This window comes from Phalacrocorax carbo, chromosome 2 (genome assembly GCF_963921805.1).
Source record: "Phalacrocorax carbo chromosome 2, bPhaCar2.1, whole genome shotgun sequence".
Classification (NCBI taxonomy): Eukaryota; Metazoa; Chordata; class Aves; order Suliformes; family Phalacrocoracidae; genus Phalacrocorax; species Phalacrocorax carbo.
The window spans coordinates 104954056-104973075 of record NC_087514.1 but is presented as its reverse complement, the minus strand read 5'-3'; the positions used below and the strand labels follow the sequence as shown (position 1 = coordinate 104973075).

The following is a 19020-nucleotide window of genomic DNA, read 5'->3' as shown; positions in this document are numbered from 1 at the left end:
TAAAATGGATTGGTAAGAGACTGGTATTTGATTCCAGATGGTATTCCTGTGTCAATATTCTGCTGATCAAATAAGATGCAAAACTCTGATCATGCGAATCATCTAAGTATAGATATCAGGCTATTTCTTGCAACCTTTCTATCTCTTCACTTGCCTATGCTCCCTCTATGCCTTGAACTGAGAGAGCATGGCAACAGAACTGGACTGTAAATAAGGAGAGACAGTTCTGCCATGGGCTTGCTTCCTTCTTACTCTCCGCTTTCCTTAATAATCAAGAGCAAGAGTTTTTTGATTGCTTGCTAGTTATCCTTTGAAGTAGCAGTCACAATGCCAACAAACATTTGTTACCATTAAAGTGATATTCTGGAATTGTGGTAAGCAGTGCAACAGCCAATGTCTTTCTTCCATCAGCACAGGTTTGTGCTATCCACCATATTGCAGGTAGCAATACGAAGTCTGTTACAATAATCACACCAAAAGTACTGTGATTTCTCAGTATTAAACATGTCAGTTGTCACCTGTAAGTGGTATCTGCATGAGATCTATAGACAGAGATTATTTAACCAATAATGCAAGAAGGGACATGTCTTAGCACTTCACCAGACTGAAAAAAGGAAATTAAACCGGAAAGGTTGATACGTATGTAAAGAGATTGTCTAGACTCCTGTGGTTTTGTTGAGTTTCAGGAAGCTGACAGCAGATGAGTTTGTGGTATCCTCACGTTTACTGATTTTTGTTGATTACTTGCTGGCTGCCTAGAAGTTGCATGGTTGCAAATGCCCAGTCATAGATCATCCATAGTCCTGGACTGCATTTCCCAGGCAGCCTGCTTGCCCTTTCTTTTTGCAGTTTCTAAGGCCTGATGGGTCAGTCACTCTTATGTAAAGAAGAATCTGTTCTGTTTCAACTATCGGCCCCATAAATCCACAAGAGGCATGTAGAAGCCTGGCACTACATGAATTCTCAGGCTGATCCACAGACATCTCTTCATAGGGCCTGATTCAAAAATAATTAGAAAAACAAAGCAGACAAAAAGGAGATGCACAAAGCATACACCACTAAGTGCCTTTTTTCTACAGATTGATACATTTAACTTACCTTTGCTACATGGTGACTCAATTTTGAACTGCACACCATACTTATGGCTGAGAATTCAGACTTAATTTCAGATAACCAGTCATTTCCAACCCAGAGCTGACTGTTATATGCAGGCCTCAGCTTCTGAGATCACTCAGCAGAGCAAGTAGAGAGGACATTCTGTTCATTCTCTGCAGACAATCACAGACTGATTTTTAATGCAAATAAAAAACTATGCCTCTTATTCTAAATAATCAAATATATGCCAAAGATATGTTCCATATATTCTCCATAATAATGTTTTCTTTTTTGTCCAGGGACCAATAGGACCTACTGGACCTAAAGGAGAACTTGGTTTCCCAGGACGTCCGGTATGTATTATGCTGTCAAGTGGAATAAAGATAAAGGAGCTTGCTTCTGACACATATCACACTACTTCTACTTATTTCAGGGCCGCCCAGGACTGAATGGGCTGAGAGGTGTGAAAGGTGATCGAGGAGAAGCATTTAATGTAAGTTCTTATGTATTACAATTAGCTGAAAATAAATCCTGTTAAAATCTTAAGTCAAGTCAGATTTATATGAATCCCTTTAAAATTATGTCAGGAGTAAAAACCTGAAATGATGTAGAAATAATTATATGTTTCTGCTGCTTTTCCTATCTGGTAACAATCATGGAAAAGTCAACTTCTGGGCCCACTTGGGCAGTTCTTGCAGATATACGTATTGGTATCAGCTCCCCGGTATAACAGTTATATGTGTGATTCACTGTTAGCATAGCTGGTTCAAATAGCAAATGATCTGGGATTGCCAATTCTTCCTATATTTCAAAGACTTCCTGATTCAGGCCATCAGTCTGACCCTCAAGGTGTGAGGATACACAAATAGGCTCTTAGCTATCATAGCATAGGTACAAACAGGACTTAGGCATATCATAGTGAAGTGGCATCTACTCTACTAACAAGGACATACTTGCCAATACCTACTCCCTGCTTTAGTTGCCATGTACATGTATCCATAATAATGACCACTGCATAGGCAATAGCATATCCATGCCCACCTACTACCTGTAATTATGCAACGACGAGTGATGAACCAAGGTCCTGACGCTACAAGACTCTTCTTATGAAAAGACTTCATACAAGTGGTCTCATGGCAAACTTGAAGACTGGACTATACAACAATAAACACTGCTGAGCATAAGCAACAAGTTTCACAATAGCAGAGTAATTTGTGTGGCTGTTCTGATGTCATAGGGCAATCTGTACTAGAAAAATTAGTACCCATACCACAACAGCAGCTGATAATATTTCAACGGTATTTTACTGTTTTAGCATAGAAATCATAAGGTACAAATCAGCTAGGCATCAGAAGAGGTGATCAAGTCAATCTCACTGTATTTCAGTACAGCACTTTTTGTAAATTAAACCTGTTGTATGAGTCCTCGGTTCTACTTTGTTTAAAAGAAATAAAAAAGTATGGCACACAAACAATGAGACACAAGTATGTTGTCTATCTGGACAATAAATACAAGTGAGATGATATTGCTTTAACAGACTAACAGGGAGACTGTGAATTGGTAAGTATCTAAGTTTCCTCACAGGAAGAAAATACCAGGTACTAAAGGTTCCTTACACCTCTAGAGAAAGGTGTAAATGGAAATTTAGTTGCTAGAAGGTGAAACTAGAGAAATTAGACATTCTAATTGGAAGAAAATGACAGAAAGGATGACTAGCCGCAAGCAAAATATATTAAAGTAGATTTTTCCATTCCTCCATACATTCAAAGAGTGTCAAGGTTCATTTTCTGGATTGTCTGTCTTTACCAAACAAAAACTATTAAATCAAGGATAACTACATGCAGCACATCAGGCTGGGAGATTGAATAAAACAAGCAAACAAAACAGGCTACGTGCATTGCTCAGGGAAGACAAAATCTAATGGACCTTGATTATTGATGAGATGACATTTGTAACCTCACAGAAGCTTAAACTGATGTTGAGTGAAAGGTGGACATGGCGTGGTGCCAGGTTTTTAAATGACACAGTAAAGAGTTGGCATATTTTTTTGTAAAGGGCAGTCACGCCTCCAGTCTAGCAGGGTTCCTTGAAGGTGTTAATTACCATGTAGTTGTCTGACTGGCACTTGAAAGTATATGAATCTTAGCATCTTGAGAACCCCAGACCAGCCTCGAATACCTAATTTTCCTTAGATCAGAGATCCACTGCCTTTAATTTTTTTCAATTTTCAGTGCTTTGGGGTTTTCAGTTTGGAGTTGGATTGTTTTTTTCCCCACAGGAAACAACAATCTTAGACCATTGTATTCCCCACAGAGTGCTTTAGGTTAAATATTAAAATTCACCTGACAGGTTGGTCTCTGTAACTGAGTGCTCAGTCTCCCTTCAAACCATTTAACACAAAACTTCCTGGTTAAATGAGGCCCTCTGAGCCCCTTGGCCTTCTTTAGGTAGGCTCAGTTGTACTGCATATGAAAAGATCTGTCTAACATCTTCCTCCTTTCACTTTTTCTTACCAGGGTCTTCCTGGCTTGCCTGGGCCCCCAGGGCCCCCTGGACTCCCAGGACGTATAGTTTATATCAAAGGAGTAAGTACAACTGCAGATCAGTTGCTATTCTACCGCTGTAGCAGAAACATGCTGCTCTAGAAACAGTTTGCAAAAGGAAACATCAAAACTTGTTTCAGGCAACACTGTTTATAGTGGGTGACCTTGCTTGTGTGCATAGGAAAGAAATCTCTTAACTGGATCCACTGTCATGTAAGAGGTTTGCCACACACACACAGAGTGCGACCTGCTGACAGACCTGTGAGAGCTCCCAGGCAGTAAGCTGGGCTCTCTGCTCATGAGGTGCTGATTTTTGCTTCCAGGCTTTGTCCTGTCATGCCTATTAGATGTATTTGGTGTGTTGCCTGCTGCATTATACCTACATGCATTAAAATAATTTCCCTTCCTGTTTCCAATAGACAGTTTTCCCAGTCTCTCCCAGACCCCATTGCAAAATGCCAGTAAGTCACACACAGAATCTGCGCTTAGCAAAATGCATGGCCATGACAGTCCGTAACCAAAGTAGCTATATACATAACCATGGTAGCTTTGCAGCTTTTCTCCCCCTGCCTTTTGCTTTGCACCAGAGATGTGTTTTACCTAGTCTTCAAGATAACAGGTTTTCAAGTGTTTAGATACCCCAGATTAGCCATATATAAAATATATAACCGAACTAGAAACACTAGAAGGTTCTTGTTTAAAGCGCTTTGATTACTTGGATGTCCTAACACTTTTACTGCCTTTTGAAGTCCATATTTTCGTAGTTTCAGAATTGCTTTGGGGAGCTGAATGTTTATACATGCATGTACACACATTTGTCAGATGTATATATAAATACTGTCTCCATGTTGTTATGTGTTCAGCTGCTTTCAATTTTCCTGTCTAAAATAAGTCTTGTCATGTATTTCATTGTGGCATGACACATGCATCAGAAAAGAAAGATCATGTTCTTTATTTGACCCTCAAATGCAGTTTATTCACATATAAACATTTATTATCTCAAGAATAGCAGCAGGTGAAGCTCTGCCCCTGCTTTCCAAAGGGAATGACAAAGCACCCATTACCTTCAAAGGACCTGCGATTTCACACATAGTGTCAAACAAAAGGAGATGGGGTTTATATTTTCAGAACTCCCTGATGCAATTTTCATTTAATGAATCATGGAAATTACATCCTACAATAAACTGTGAACAGAGTTCAGTCCTGGATTTACTTTCCCTAGGGCAATATTGTACGTTAAGCCATGGATTAGGTACTTGGAAAGGATCCTGTCTTTGGGAGACACAGTCCTCCCCTGAATAGTGTGGTGTGCAGAACGGAACTACTTTTCTGTTGGACAGTATAGCTCAAAATAGTATTGTGCCCCCTCCTCCAATTTCCATTCCAGTTCTTTTTCACTTACTTTAGAGAAGTAGCTCTTGACTTACACTATACTAGATGCATTGATACTCATCATCACCCTACTTTAACTGCTGAAGAAAGATGTATCCCAGCTTATGGATCTTTATGTTAATGATAAATCATCATTACTCCATGGTAATTTAACATTTCTATGGTTTTGGCCTACCACCTCCAGGCACCATCTTTTTACCTCTTCGAATTCCTCCCTTAAATCTTCCCATTCCCACCATATAATGTTCTTTTATGCTAATCACTGATGTCTGTAATCACATATGGATTAGTCAGCCTCATCTCTGAAACCTGACTACTGGACAAGGCCCTGAGCAACCTGATGTAGTTGATCCTGCTTTGGGCTAGACAATCTCCAGAGATGTCTTTCAACTTCAACTGTCTTATGATTCTCTGTGGAGTGATTCAAACAATGCAAGCTTATTTTAAGTGAATTTCAGATAACAATAAAAATTACTTTTGAAGAAGGTTACCATCAGTGAATAATAGCAGTAACTTTTATGTGTACAAGTAATAGAAATGTGTAATTACAAACACCTCTTCACGCATCTGAGTATGCGAGATAGATTTGTCCTACATTTGTGAATAATCTCCTAAACCTATCCGAGTTTATAGATGTCTGCTGTACATGCCTACATAAATGAATATCGATAAAGAGCTACAGACTGAACCCCACAAGTTTTCCTCCTGTGAACTGAACTTCTGAAGTTAATGGAGCTATCCATGTGAGTAAGACTTCTAAGAGCTAATACTACAGGATTAGCTAGATGCAGCACCTTCAATTTTTTCATACACTTGCTTAGTTTCATATAAATAGTACTAGCTGGTACTAAGGTCTGCCCATTTCCAAGCACTGTGCCACATTTTAATTGCTGCACTGTCCCTATTTTGAAGACAGGCAGTAGAGGTAAGTAGCATGCCCACTGTTACAGGTGGCTGGTGTCAGAACAGGGTAGACTAGAATAGCTTCTGCCTCCCAGTTGTGGTCCCAATGCACCTGGAGCATAGGTCATCACCAGACCGTAGACATGATCTGATGAAAAATTTACAAACACAGTCTGTTATCTTACAGTCAAAAATCAAATCCTGCTTTCAAATGCAGTAATGGAGTAATTCAGTAAACTCAGAATTATTCTGGGAGAATGAGTTTTCTGATGCTTCACTGGCATGACTAAGAGTTTAATTTGCTGATGCCTCCAAAACGCATGTTCTTACCCTCTTGCTGAAAGCATGCTGCATGTTAAAGAGAGCACAGTCCTGAAAAAAGCTTGATCAGCTAATACTCAGACCTTGTCAAACTGGAGATAATCCCAGAGTGTTTTTATAATATTTACTTTGATGGCATGCAAATTTTCCAGGCTTTTCAGTCACACCAAGTAATGAGCTTCCATTGCTTAATGTGTATGGATAATATTTAATAGATTCCTTTGCCTGTAGGTAAGCAGTCCTTACCCTGGAAATCAAGAAGCTCTTTATGTCCATGGTGAGTAATTCTTTTCTCGTACCTTGGTTTAAATAAGATTCTTTGGGTTTTTGTTAGTAAAGTTTTTTGCCTTTTTATTTTTGGCTATTGCATAACTGGGTTTAGGGGGTGACAGGAAAGATTAAAAAAAAGTAGCCTTTCTTTTCTCTTGGTGAAACTGTAAGGTCATATCTTGGTCCAGTCTCAACTTATAGGCTAAAGAACAAATGAACCTAGGTCTGCACTTTAAAGACTAAGATTTCTAAATTAAGCAGTGCAACACAGTTTCTGCAAGACGCATTCTTAGAAGTCCTCTGTCACAGCAGAGGTGTCATGCTCCTAAAATGCAAATTCTAAAGTCCACCTGATACTACACCTCACCAAGAAAGCAGGCTGGTTTAATTCCTCCGGTGTTTGGCTGATGGTGTCAAAACCACTTCCCTTCTCTGAGTGACTGATACCAAAAAACCTGATATGTAATTACAGTTACAACTGGTTTGTATTCAGAGTTCCCATCCTTTTGCTTGAAAGAAAATTATCACAGGCAGGGTCAACATAGACTGGCTGCTGGAGTCCCAGACAATATTGTTGGAGGGGAATGGCTATGAGGGAAAGAAACAAGATATTAACAGTCCTTTCTGTGAGGGATAGGGGGTGAATTTTATGATGAGACAGAAGAAATATTTTTCATCCCCTCTTTCACTAGGAAGGTGAGGCTTGTTGAAAATAAAGTAATTTCTGTGGTTCAAGAGTAGCTAGGACAAAAACCTGACAGGCAGACAAAGAAGGAAGTAAGGCTAATGGGGAAGGAGGATGAGAAACTCCACATGTGAGGACCCTGGGGAAATTGCCACAAGCTGCAGAAGTTTTGTTAATTTTCACTCCTTTTAATGAGAGGGGCTTTCAGGGCAACAGAGGGTCAAATTTGTGGGGTACAATGATGCCCTGATGTCGTGGTTTAGCCCCAGTCAGCAACTAAGCTCCACGCAGCCGCTCGCTCACTCCCCCCTGGTGGGACAGGGGAGAGAATCAGAAGACGAAAAGTGAGGCAACTCATGGGCTGAGATAAAGACAGTTTAATAGGTAAAGCAAAAACTGTGCGCGGAAGCAAAGCAAAACAAGGAATTCACTCACTACTTCCCATGGGCAGGCAGGTGTTCAGCCATCTCCAGGAAAGCAGGGTTCCATCACACATAACGGTTACTTGGGAAGACAAACGCCGTCACTCCCAATGTCCCCCCTTCCTCCTTCTTCCCCCAGCTTTATATACTGAGCATGATGTCATATGGTATGGAATATCCCGTTGGTCAGTTGGGGTCAGCTGTCCCAGCTGTGCCCCCTCCCAGCTTCTTGTGCACGCGGCAGAGCACGGGAGGCTGAAAAAGTCCTTGACCAGTGTAAGCGCTTTGACCAGCTAAAACATCTTCACATTATCACCGCTGTTTCCAGCAAAACTCCAAAACATAGCCCCATACTACCTACTATGAAGAAATTTAACTCTATCCCAGCTGAAACCAGGACAGCTTTCTTTCTAAACACTTACTGCTGAATGACCTACTCACCTCTTACAAGTGAAAGCCTAAGCCTTGTGCTTGGAAAACTGTCCATGTTTCTTCAGGGCTATGTTCACAGAATAAAGTCCCTAGAGCCTAGGCTGTCCAATGGTGCTCCCAAATTGAAAACTTCCAATTGCTTGTCTTTCCTTGAACACAGGTACTCCAAAAGACTTATCTGTCCATATTTTTGTTTTTAACAAAGAATCCGTGATCTAACAATAAATGCCCACAGAGAGCCTGAAGATCTTGGTTCGAGGCATATGCCTTAGTTCTGAGAGTTGACTCCAAGCTGGTAAAGGATATTCTGCTCTTTTTAGACTTTTAGCCTAGGTAAAAGCTTGAAAGTGAGTATTTTAACTAAAACAAAACAAGTTTTGTTTAAAACCTGTCAGGTTTATTCAATTAATCATTATAATTTCTTTTCTTTAAATGCATACTGCTTCTCAATCTGAACAGTAAATTTTAAAGTCACTCCAGCACACACCCCTTCTTTATTTGGTTTAAGGAGGAAAAGTCACTATTTACATTCAGCTTTCATCACATTTAAATTTTATTGTAATAGTCTGACCATTCCATTCTTGAACTAGAACTCCACCAGATAAGCACAAAGTGGTCACTTACTGTGCACACCAGACATCAAAATTAACCCTTGCATCTGTGGTCCAGTGTTTTTGTCATTCCTCAAAGATATGCTCCAAGGATGGATTCAGTTACATGCAGAGGGAAACAGGTAGCAATTCTGCACCCAAAAAAAAATGGTGAATGCTGATTAAAGCAGTGCTGCCTTCACCAAATTTTGTGGAAGTCCTTTTCCAAGGGTAACAGAAAGTTCTGTGTCAGTTTTGCCTCTTCAGAGCTTCTTGGAGCTGGAAAAAAAGTTGGGATAGTAAAGCAAAGTCCCAGAGCACCCACAGGGAGCAGGTAGCAATTCTTATGATCTGGTAGTATACAATGGAGAAGGAGGTCTTCTCAAGATCACAGAGGAAATACAGTCAATGCTATTCCTCCTTTTATTTAACTACTTATAATGAAAATTTATTCTTGCCTATTTATTACACTTTCAGAGTAATTTTGTGGAAAAAAAACCCAACAGTAATGCAGCCTCTAATATACAGCCTGAACCCAGTTCCCATGTCCCTGGGAATTAAATTACCAGCCCCATCATTGTGTAAAGGAGTCTGCAGAGTTTACAGTTTAATCTGATAAGTCAGAGCCTGCATGGCAAAAAGAGTGCATGCAAAACAAGTTGAATAATGCAGCAGTGGTATATGTTATACCAGCTCCAAATGTTGTGGCTTGGGGCTGTTTCTGGAGGAAGAGATGGCTCTCTGGGGACCAGTTCTCTAGTGTGGTCCAGAGAGTAGGCAGTAGGCTGATATAAGCAACTGGAACAGCTCCATCAGCTCTCCCTCAGCAATGACTGAGACACTTGGGTCACCTTGATCCAAATGGAAAAAGGAAGAGAAGGAAAAGAGTGCAAAGGATCAGGTTAAGGGGCAAGAGTGGATGTAGTAAGTGGTAAAGGAAGATATCTTGAAGAAAAGAAAGTCAGAGCTTGCTTGTACAAGCTCTGTATTGGTCTCAAGATTTAAGATGACCTAAAATACTGATGGCTGGACTGGAAAATTGCCTGGAAAAAAAATCTGAAGATGTCATAGTTGGAGAGTTAGGGTTCAGCTGACAACTAGGAAAACTGTCTAACTGCACACCTGAGAGACTGTGTGATTGGCCTCAGTGCAACATAAAATAAGGCCCCACTGTCCTGTCAGTAGGCACTTGAACATGGGCTCACAGCTTGAGCCTGAGTCACCAGACACATCATGGGGCGACCCATGGGAGTATGACCAGCTTTCACCTCTCATGACTGAAAGACAAAAGACAAAGGCGGAGAGGAACTGTCTGGAAACTTCCATTATAACATGGGGCTCTGAAAGGGAAGAAGTCCATCTCATTCTTCTGTATTTGTAGCCATTCTGCACCACTAGAAGAAGCAAAACTGCTGCAACTGTTTTTCACATTAAGGCTTTCTTACCAGTAACATATTTATTTATTTATTACTGGTAAAGTCTTATTTGTAAGTGACACCAGGTCATGGAGCAATGGCTCGGTACCCAAGCAAGAGACTGTTTCTGTGTTTGCCCCAGTGAAATTTGTAAATGTAATCAGATCAGGTTAGAAAAGAGACAGTGTCTTTAGTGATCCACTGACTCCCAGCACAGATCACAACAGAACACAGACGCTGAAGATATCACGGGTACTTCAAGCAATGCGTCTTGTATCTGCTTGTTGTTGTTTTACTTCAGCACTGTTTCTGCTCATAACTCAGAATAGGACCACCTCACCTTAAACTTGAAAAGGCATTTCTACCTGAAGGAAGATGTCACTGTGGCAGAATGGTGTTATTTTACATGAATGTTGCAAAGATATTAGCAATTACTAAGGCAGAACAAAGACGGAAATCAGACCTAAGAAGCCTAAATACTATGGGGTCATTTTACTCAGATATTTTATAAGGTTTTTTATAACATTTTTGACATCCACAGTTGCAGATATTATCATTTATTTGTTTGCTTTGGAATCTGCAGATAGTACAACATGTGCTATCAAATGCAGAGCCAGAACCCAAGAGCTGTTTCTATTCTTGCCCCAGTGAAATTCACAAATGCAGTGAGAACAGGTTTGTTCAGAGGGTCTTAGGCTGGGTGGTTAGGGAAGGGAGAGTGAAAGACTGACTTTTAAGAGAGAGATTGTCTTGCACATATTGGAGTTGATAAGAGAGGACAATCAGACAGCCATTCAGTGTTCACAAGGAGAGTGAGACAAGCATATAGGGATCAGAGCCACATGCCCCACATGTATGGAAAAGTCTGCTTTCACTTTCAGTTGTTTGGTTGTCACTGCTACAGTCTCTGCTGATTGCAAGTTCTCATGAATTTGTGATGCTTTTGTGGCAGGGGCTAAAGCAAACAGAGATTCCTGGGGACTGCAAAATTCAGCGAACTTAAAAGGAGAAAAGGGAGACAGAGGCGCTCCGGGACCACCAGGTATACTAAACCTGATATGTCACTGACATCCTGTAAAGGAATACATGATTAACTTAAAAAGCAATTCAGCAAAGTACTTTGATACTTACTCCTGCAGCCTTACCTGCCTAAAGACTGACTGATCCTTGCTGAACTGACACACAGAACAACAAAGCCCATAATGTTATCAAAAACATCTAAAAAGAAACATCTATACTGCACATTTGTGAGTATTATGTATGTGTTAAATACAAGAATAGATATTGAAATATAACCCACTGGTCCAAGATTTTTTGAAATCTTAGAAGGACATCATGTCCACTTACTGAGATATCATTTTGTTGTCAATCTTTTTGAGCCAATTGGGCTAAAATCCAGTGCTTCCCATTTCAGGGTAACACACCTCTGCATTCTGAGTGCAGTGCATTCATTTGTTGGTAACAGTCCCACTTCCAGCAGGAGGTGGGACTAGATGATCTCCATTTCAGCCAACTTTTTAATAGTCTGTGCTTTCTTTGTGATAATCATTAAAAGTCTGTGAAGTAAAAATACCAATTTACTGGTGGTAGGACCATTGTAACAGATGTTCCTCACCAAAGGTTTACTTTTCTGTATCAAAAAGTTGATACACATTGCTAATTCTTATGCATTCAAAAATAGTTCGAGAAACAAGCACCTATTTGAAAAGATTGCTATTTCAAACTCTTCCTTTTCTATACATTATTTGAAAACTCACATACTGAGATAAGGTTTAGTCAGTGCCAGAAATAATTTGAAATAGAAGAAGCAGTATATCAAATTAACATTTCTATACCACATTTATAATCTTTGTCCTCTAATGTGTTGATAATAAATACAAAACTACATCCATATGGATATTCCTATCTTTGTTCCAAAGACACAGTTCTGTTGACTGAACACGACATTTTGTTTATTTTTAAGAGGACATCTCTCTGTTCTAATAAAATCTGTTTTCTTGTCTTTTCCTTATAAATTTTTATTCTGATCAATATTCAGTGCCTTAACATAAGCTGTTAGTGCTTCCTAGTCATCAATAAACATGTAAAAAGAAGAAGCAAGAAGCATTCCTAAACAGAAGTTAAGAAAATTTTCTCTTCTGTGCTGGTTTATCCATCATGAACATGTCTGTTCCCTCCCAGCTTCTGTATTTAATGCAAATTAATGTCCTACAAGTATTTTTGCCTATAGCTGATGATTTCAGGTACATCAGAAGATTGCGCTTATAATCTTGTAAAGCTGCAGCTAGTGAAGGACAGTGAAAATAACATGAGAGTTCTGCTTAAACTGAAAACTGAATTCACCTTTCTCCTAAAATAACAAAGGTTTATTAATTTGTTTGCCAACTGAATCTGAATAGATCAACTAGCTTCAATATTTTGTGAAGTTAAAATATGTTAACTAAGACCAATTCTGTTGCTGATCTAGAAAATATTCCAATTTGGTTCTTGCTCATTGATGAGGTTGCTAAAATATTCTTTCATACAAACCACTTCTCTAGGTCTCGCAGATATCCGAATAATCTTTGACTGTGAAAATTCACAAGCCAGAAGTTGCAGGGTAGTGGAACATGATTAAAGTACAGGAATTTTTCAAAACCTTCTCTGAGGGACAGATGGCTGAAGCTCGTACCACTACAATATCTGTTGAGTTCCAGCAATCAGAGAAGCTTTCTGAACTGTGGTACTTGTCCGCACAGTGGATTTATTTTTTCTTTTCACAAAATGTCTCCCCTCCAACCTTACGAACAGGCTCTATTAATTGATACCATGCAAAAATATAAAGCCAACACAAAAAGTGGGTAAATTGTGGGCCACATTTTATTTAGCTACTCTGTATAGAGGCAGGTGTAGTAAGCATCCAGAGCATAGCTGCTGTGTTCCAACCATATGTGTAGTGCTCCAGCACAACCCCAGTGTTTCTGGCTCGAGGAGCACAGCCTGGAGCCTTGTAAGAAACAGAGGAGAAGACTTTACTGTATCATAATCTGAAACCCAATTGCCTAAGGCTGAAGAGCGTTTATTGCAGTTTCTGGCTGGCCCTTGACCATAGCCAACTCCCTTCCTTCCTGCGGGTCATTCCCCAAAAAGCCAACCTGGCATGCTGGACAAGTTTTCACACTCATCCAAATCCACACTTTGGCCTGTTTATTTGTCCTGAGACCTTCTTTTCTGTACGAAGAAGTTTCACCATTTTCTCTCTGAATCATGGAAGGAATGAAGCTAAAGGAAAATCAATGAGGTGGAGCAAGACGGCTTCTCACTGGGCAAGCGTTAATTCTCAAAATAAGTGAGTTCTGTTGCTCCAGGGGCTAAGTTAATTTCTAGATCAGATCTCAGATCTGAAAGCAGTGTAGCTTCCCATTTTCTAAAAGAAAGGTCACCAGAGTTCTGTGACTTTATGATTGTTGGGAGGGCATGATTTTGCCATTGATTATGCACGTGCAAAGTGCTGTTAGTCTGTTTCAGCGGCACCTGAAAGTGCCTGGTCTACCAGCAGAAGCCACACAACAACGTATGTTTCCCTAAAGTGTTAAGTGTTAAGATCCCTAAAGGTCCTGCCAAAAATTGCCTACCAGCCCTCCACTGAATGAACAGAAGTACAGAAGAGGACTGAACTAGGTTTGCCCATCAAGAAGCCATGCCAGGCAAAATTTTCTGGGTATACTAGTAAACTAAACAGACCCAGGACACAGAGGACAATTGTCCTGCAGTTTCATTGTTCCCATGTTTCCTGGCATGGATTCAGTCTACAACAAGTAACGCTTTCCCAGAAAATAACATGGTCTGGCAGATAGCTTAAGCCAGGGATTGGTGCAATGGTTGTATGGGTAGCGCTCTCATGCTTCAGGAGTGAGGCAGACAGTTTAGTTGTATGGATAGAAGCTGTGCCACTTTACCTCACAGCTGAGTAACTGGTCTAATAAAGTTTATCTACCAGTGTAGGTAGAGCCTACTGGTTCCCTACCACAGATTTTTGACTTCTGCTTTGAGTGGTGACCTCCCTCTTCCTCATGTAGCTTGCCCAGGCCTAACCTGCTTGCTGGTCACCCTAGAAAGATCACAGATATTGCCCAGTGTAGAGATTAACACTAAGCAACATCTGAGAAGGACATCTACCATTCCATTCCACCCATCTGTTCCCATTCCCTCACATGAATCAAGCAAATCACTGCAGTGAGCTATAATTGGCAGGCTTGGAATAAAATCAAAATAGCTGCCATATTGGGAATACATTTCTGTCCCAGAGTACAGATGCATACCATGTCTACTTGACTTAATTGTATCTGAAATAGCGTACTGAGATCTGAGTCCTATGGCTGTCATAGGGTTGGACCCAAACATCTCAAAAATTAGTCAGAACACATTTGAAGAAAATGCATTGAGCCATTATGGGCAGCTGTAAACCAGTCTTTTTTTCCAAGTGTGTGCCAAACAGAGAATATATGAAGGCTTTTTAGACTTTTGTGCTGGCTTGACAGCTTTGGCTGACCAACATTGGCAGACAACACAACACCAGTGGTATAACCATTGGTTCTGGTATTGGGTTTTATTGCAGAAAAGTGTCAAGGAATTATTCTATGATCAGCAGCATGGCAGTAATACTGGTTCATTCTCCTGTTGGTTATGGTACTGTCCCTGCATGAAAGATAATGCAACTACCAATTTGTCTCCCCACTGCTGGCAAAACATATGGGAAGCTTTTCTTTTACCTTGGTTTCCATCAAAGGAGTTAATTTGGATGATACTCTTTCACCCCTTGCCCAGCTGCCATTTTTCCAGAAAACTGGGAATTTTTCATATTTGAGCCTTCTTTGCTTTCAAATTTGCCTGAAATTCACAATTAGATTCAGAAGTTATTATGGTGGAGGAGTGACAAACAAGATAGGACATGTAAGCCTGGCTTTGTTAGGAAACCGAAGTAAAAATATCTGTTAGATTTAAAGGTTAATGTTATTATTGTAAATAATTTTCCTTTAAATTCCTAAACCAGTAATATCCAAAGCAGTGCTTTTAAAAAGAAAATTACAGATAATTATTGTACTTTATTGTATTTTCTTCATTTTTCAGGTCCACCTCTGCCTCCGTCATATTTCAGCCACTTTATTAATAGCATAAAGGTAATTATATCCCATTTGTGTTTGAGTTCTGTTAAGCTTTTTTTAAAGTGTACTTTACTATAAATTAAGCAAAAAACAGTATATTTTGGTGAAAAGTACAAAACAGATAAAAGCATCAGCAATTACAAATTATATCAGTTCCTTAAACTCCAGCTGCCTAGACGAGTTTATTACAACTATAGAGATAGTAGATGTCAGTAGCATATAAAGATTACTTTTGAAAAAACTTTATTACTGAGGCTTTTTACCTTCCTGGTGGTACCAAAGTGAGTCATAATTCACTGTTACCTCACATAAGTTGGTATAAATTATCTGCCATAAATTAATGCTTTTGTTTCCATGCCAGCTCAGGGAAGAGACATCCATTACCTAAAGGGCTTCTAGAAAAATTTAGCAAAAATTAACACATGGGAGGAAAAAAATCATTTCTGTGTAATACTATTTATCATTTAAGCACACTGAATAAAATAAGTTGAAGTGATGAGAACCACTTTTCCTGGAATCTCTTACAAGAAAGTATACCCATACCTTGATGTGTTTGGTCTCTCTCTCTTCCATTATTCTCTTGACCACTTCAAGTGACAGAAATGAATACCAATGCAATATTATTTTAAATGTTTGTAAGTGAACAAAGCTCTTTATGAGTAGATCTGAAAAAACTTAAATCAAGTTATCTTTTAATGATGCCACCAAAAGCAGTGTACTGTCAGTTTCCTTGAAGGTCCAAAGTCATTTCTATGACATAAAGTGCCCCATGCATGCATGTCAGAGCTGATATGACTTCTTTGATCTTATAGAGTAGTGTCTGTAGCTTTACAACTTTAGCTACAAAGAACTCATTTTTCATCTAGTCCTTCAGCTCTGCAAAATGGCATGCCATACAGAAAGCTTTATAGCCCTGTTTACTGGGAAACTAAAAAGAAGTCTCAACTAAAAAGTAAAAAGAAGAATAGAGGAGGAGCTATACACAGCCATCTCTACTGGCTTTCTGCAGCTACCTGCCATTGTAGCTTTGCCCTTTGCCTCTTCTATTCACAGGTTTATTTCTCAGAAAGATGAACAAAGTAGACCAAAAAAAGTTGAAGGCCAGTAGCCAAGCAGGAAGAAATAATAGGAGGAGGAACCTACAATTTCTATGGCTCATTTTGCACAGAGAGATAATGACCTAGTATTTAAACATTTTTTACCAAACTCTGTTCCCCAGACTAACTGATAATGATCAGTGATGAAAGACAGAAGAGATGCAGTTCAAAGTGTCAGCAACCTTGTGTGGGGTCTCTTCTGTTATCCTGGTACACACCCCTGCCCTTCTCTCTCATCCTATGCAGTAGTTTTCAGTTTGCTACATACTTTTAAATATCTGTCCATTCCATGCCAATTTTGCTTTGCTTTTTCCTTGATGAAGAAGAAAAGCAGAAAGTCAGGCTTTTATGCTTCCTCTGACCTTCTCTTTGCCTCCAGGTACAGCACAGAACAAGGTTTTGCTGGGTAGAACAGCAGGAAACAGCACTAGAGGCTTTTTACTCTGCTTCTACCTAACCCCACCTCCCATAGCCCCCCCCAAGAGAGCCTTACAGCCTCAATGGGGAAAGCATTTCTTTTCATTCCATATCACTGAAGAAGGAAGTGGTGTCAAAAAGATTTTAAGCAAATGCGTTTCTTTATTAAGCTCAGACATTTTGTGTGACTTTAAAAGATCAGTGCATAGAGTCCTGATATCACTTCAGCTCAATGGTTTAAAATATATTCTTTTTAAAGGGTGAAAAAGGAGACAATGGAGTCACTGGTGTAAAAGGAGAAAAAGGAGAACCAAATGGAGGTTTTTTCCTGACAGGACCTCCTGGACCGCCTGGAAGACCAGGATTAGCTGTAAGTCATGCCAGTTGTGGAATAGGAATATTTGTGGGTACCCATTGTTTTAATTTAGAAGGCACTAAAAAGAGACAAATGTCAAGATGATGCAAAGAACTATATAAAAACTCATATGCTAACCATTAGGTGAATCCAGAGAGATGCATTAGGCATAAACACAGGCACTTCACTGTTGTGCATAGAATTAACTTGCTCTAAAAAATTGATGTAATATATTATGCTCAGCTGTCTAATACAACTACATCTGTATGTAGATTCATGCTATTAATAGCATTATAAATCAAGGTAGTTTTATAAAACTTGTGACTCTACTACCTATATCCCCATAAAGGCCAAAAATAGGCTATATAAAGTTAGGCAGCAGCTGACTTGAAAATTATCAACCATCTAAATATTTCATCTTATGTTCTATTCCAGTAATCCAAAAATATGAATGAAAAGTCCAGTGTGTACCCATCTGGATCGGTTCTATAAAATTCAGCTGCTGTCTAATCTCTGCCTAGTTGTTTTATCTTCTGGTGATTGCCACCACAGCCTCTTTGGAATCAAATGCACTAATTCTTTGGAAACTAGTTTATCCCTGGGGTCTGGCAACAAATGTGTGCATTGCATTACTCTGTTGTCACGTCCTGTGCCAAGGAGTATGAATGGGTGCATCACAGCTGAGGACAAAGTGTTAGATTAGCAAACCCACCTTCAAAAATCCCCCGGCGCTATTCCACTTTGCTGAGAGCCATCTCCCTGTTTAGAAACCATTCGACTGGCAAGAAGGATTTGGATGACCTGTCTGAAATCCATCAGAGACTGAGCTCTCCTAGTCCAGGGTCCAAAAACTGGTCCATGTATGCGGGTCGGTTTGGGCACAAGGAGTGCAAGCCCTCCTCATTCAGGCTGAGGACATACTGATAAACTGGAAATGTAGAGAGTTGGAGCCTTTTTAATCTGGAAGACTAGCAGCTGGAGAGCTTAAGGGATATGAGCTGACATTTAGTCACAGAAGGGAGAAGACAACATTTTTCACGAGACGTACATCCTGCATAGACACACTTTATGTTAAAGCTTTCCACCACGTACCTTCAGACAAACCCTTATCTTATAAGCACATCAAAGCGAGTAGTCTCAGCATGAGCAGAGTTGAAATCCAGGACTTGGAGAGTACTGTTGAGAGTTCTGCAGATATGAGCTACTTAGAAATAGGTGCAAGAACTTACAGAAAGCTTTCTGAAACTTAAATTCTTGAATATAATTTAGTATATGGTCAAATTTTTTGTTTTCCATTAATATCCATGCCTCCTTGAAGAAAATTACCTGCAGACTCATGTCTAAATGGTGGTGTGGTGGCAGGCCTTCAGAAAATGTTGCCACCAGAGATGAAGGCCCTGCAGCAGTGAAACTGATACATTCAAAGAAATACTTTTTGTCACTGATAGGGACCAAAAGGGGATTCAGTTGTTGGACCTAGAGGACCTCCAGGGTTACCTGGCCTACCTGGCTTACCAGGCTATGGAAAAATTGGACCTCCTGGCCCACCTGGCCCACCAGGCCCACCAGGACCCCCTGCAATATATGGCTCAGGTGAGAGGCTGTGATTTTGCTTTTCACTGTATGTGCAAGTGCAGAGGCATGTGCCCACAACCCCCCCACACACTGCCACTTCCTTCACATGACTGTTCTTCCATCTGCCCACATTGCACACATGAACCAGGTTGCTCCCCTGCCCTCTACTGATTTCTTCTGTGGGGTGAGTTGCCACAGGGAGCACAAAAGGGACAATTTCCCTGCAAACAGTTTTCAATGACTAGTGTTGTGGGAGCTCTATTGCATGAAAAACCTTATTGTGGCTGTGGCTGGGAGGAAGTCTACGTAACAGAGGCAGGCTGCCTTGAGAGCTTTGCAAAATCTATCAAACTGAGCAGTTGGC

At 40.0% G+C, this 19020-nt stretch overlaps 1 protein-coding gene across 6 annotated transcripts in view; it reads left to right on the top strand.

The window, feature by feature from the left end:
• The window catches only part of COL15A1 (collagen type XV alpha 1 chain), a 163026-nt gene that overhangs the window by 131698 nt on the left and 12308 nt on the right, over positions 1 to 19020 (top strand). For 5 of the 6 annotated variants that reach the window (XM_064443767.1, XM_064443771.1, XM_064443770.1 and 2 more), the window contains 9 exons: positions 1395 to 1448; positions 1529 to 1588; positions 3612 to 3680; positions 4058 to 4099; positions 6486 to 6531; positions 11021 to 11110; positions 15178 to 15227; positions 16986 to 17096; positions 18530 to 18674. In XM_064443767.1, the coding sequence (XP_064299837.1) occupies positions 1395 to 1448; positions 1529 to 1588; positions 3612 to 3680; positions 4058 to 4099; positions 6486 to 6531; positions 11021 to 11110; positions 15178 to 15227; positions 16986 to 17096; positions 18530 to 18674 (667 nt within the window). The remainder of the gene's footprint in view (positions 1 to 1394; positions 1449 to 1528; positions 1589 to 3611; positions 3681 to 4057; positions 4100 to 6485; positions 6532 to 11020; positions 11111 to 15177; positions 15228 to 16985; positions 17097 to 18529; positions 18675 to 19020) is intronic. The other variant, XM_064443769.1, reaches the window with a different exon arrangement.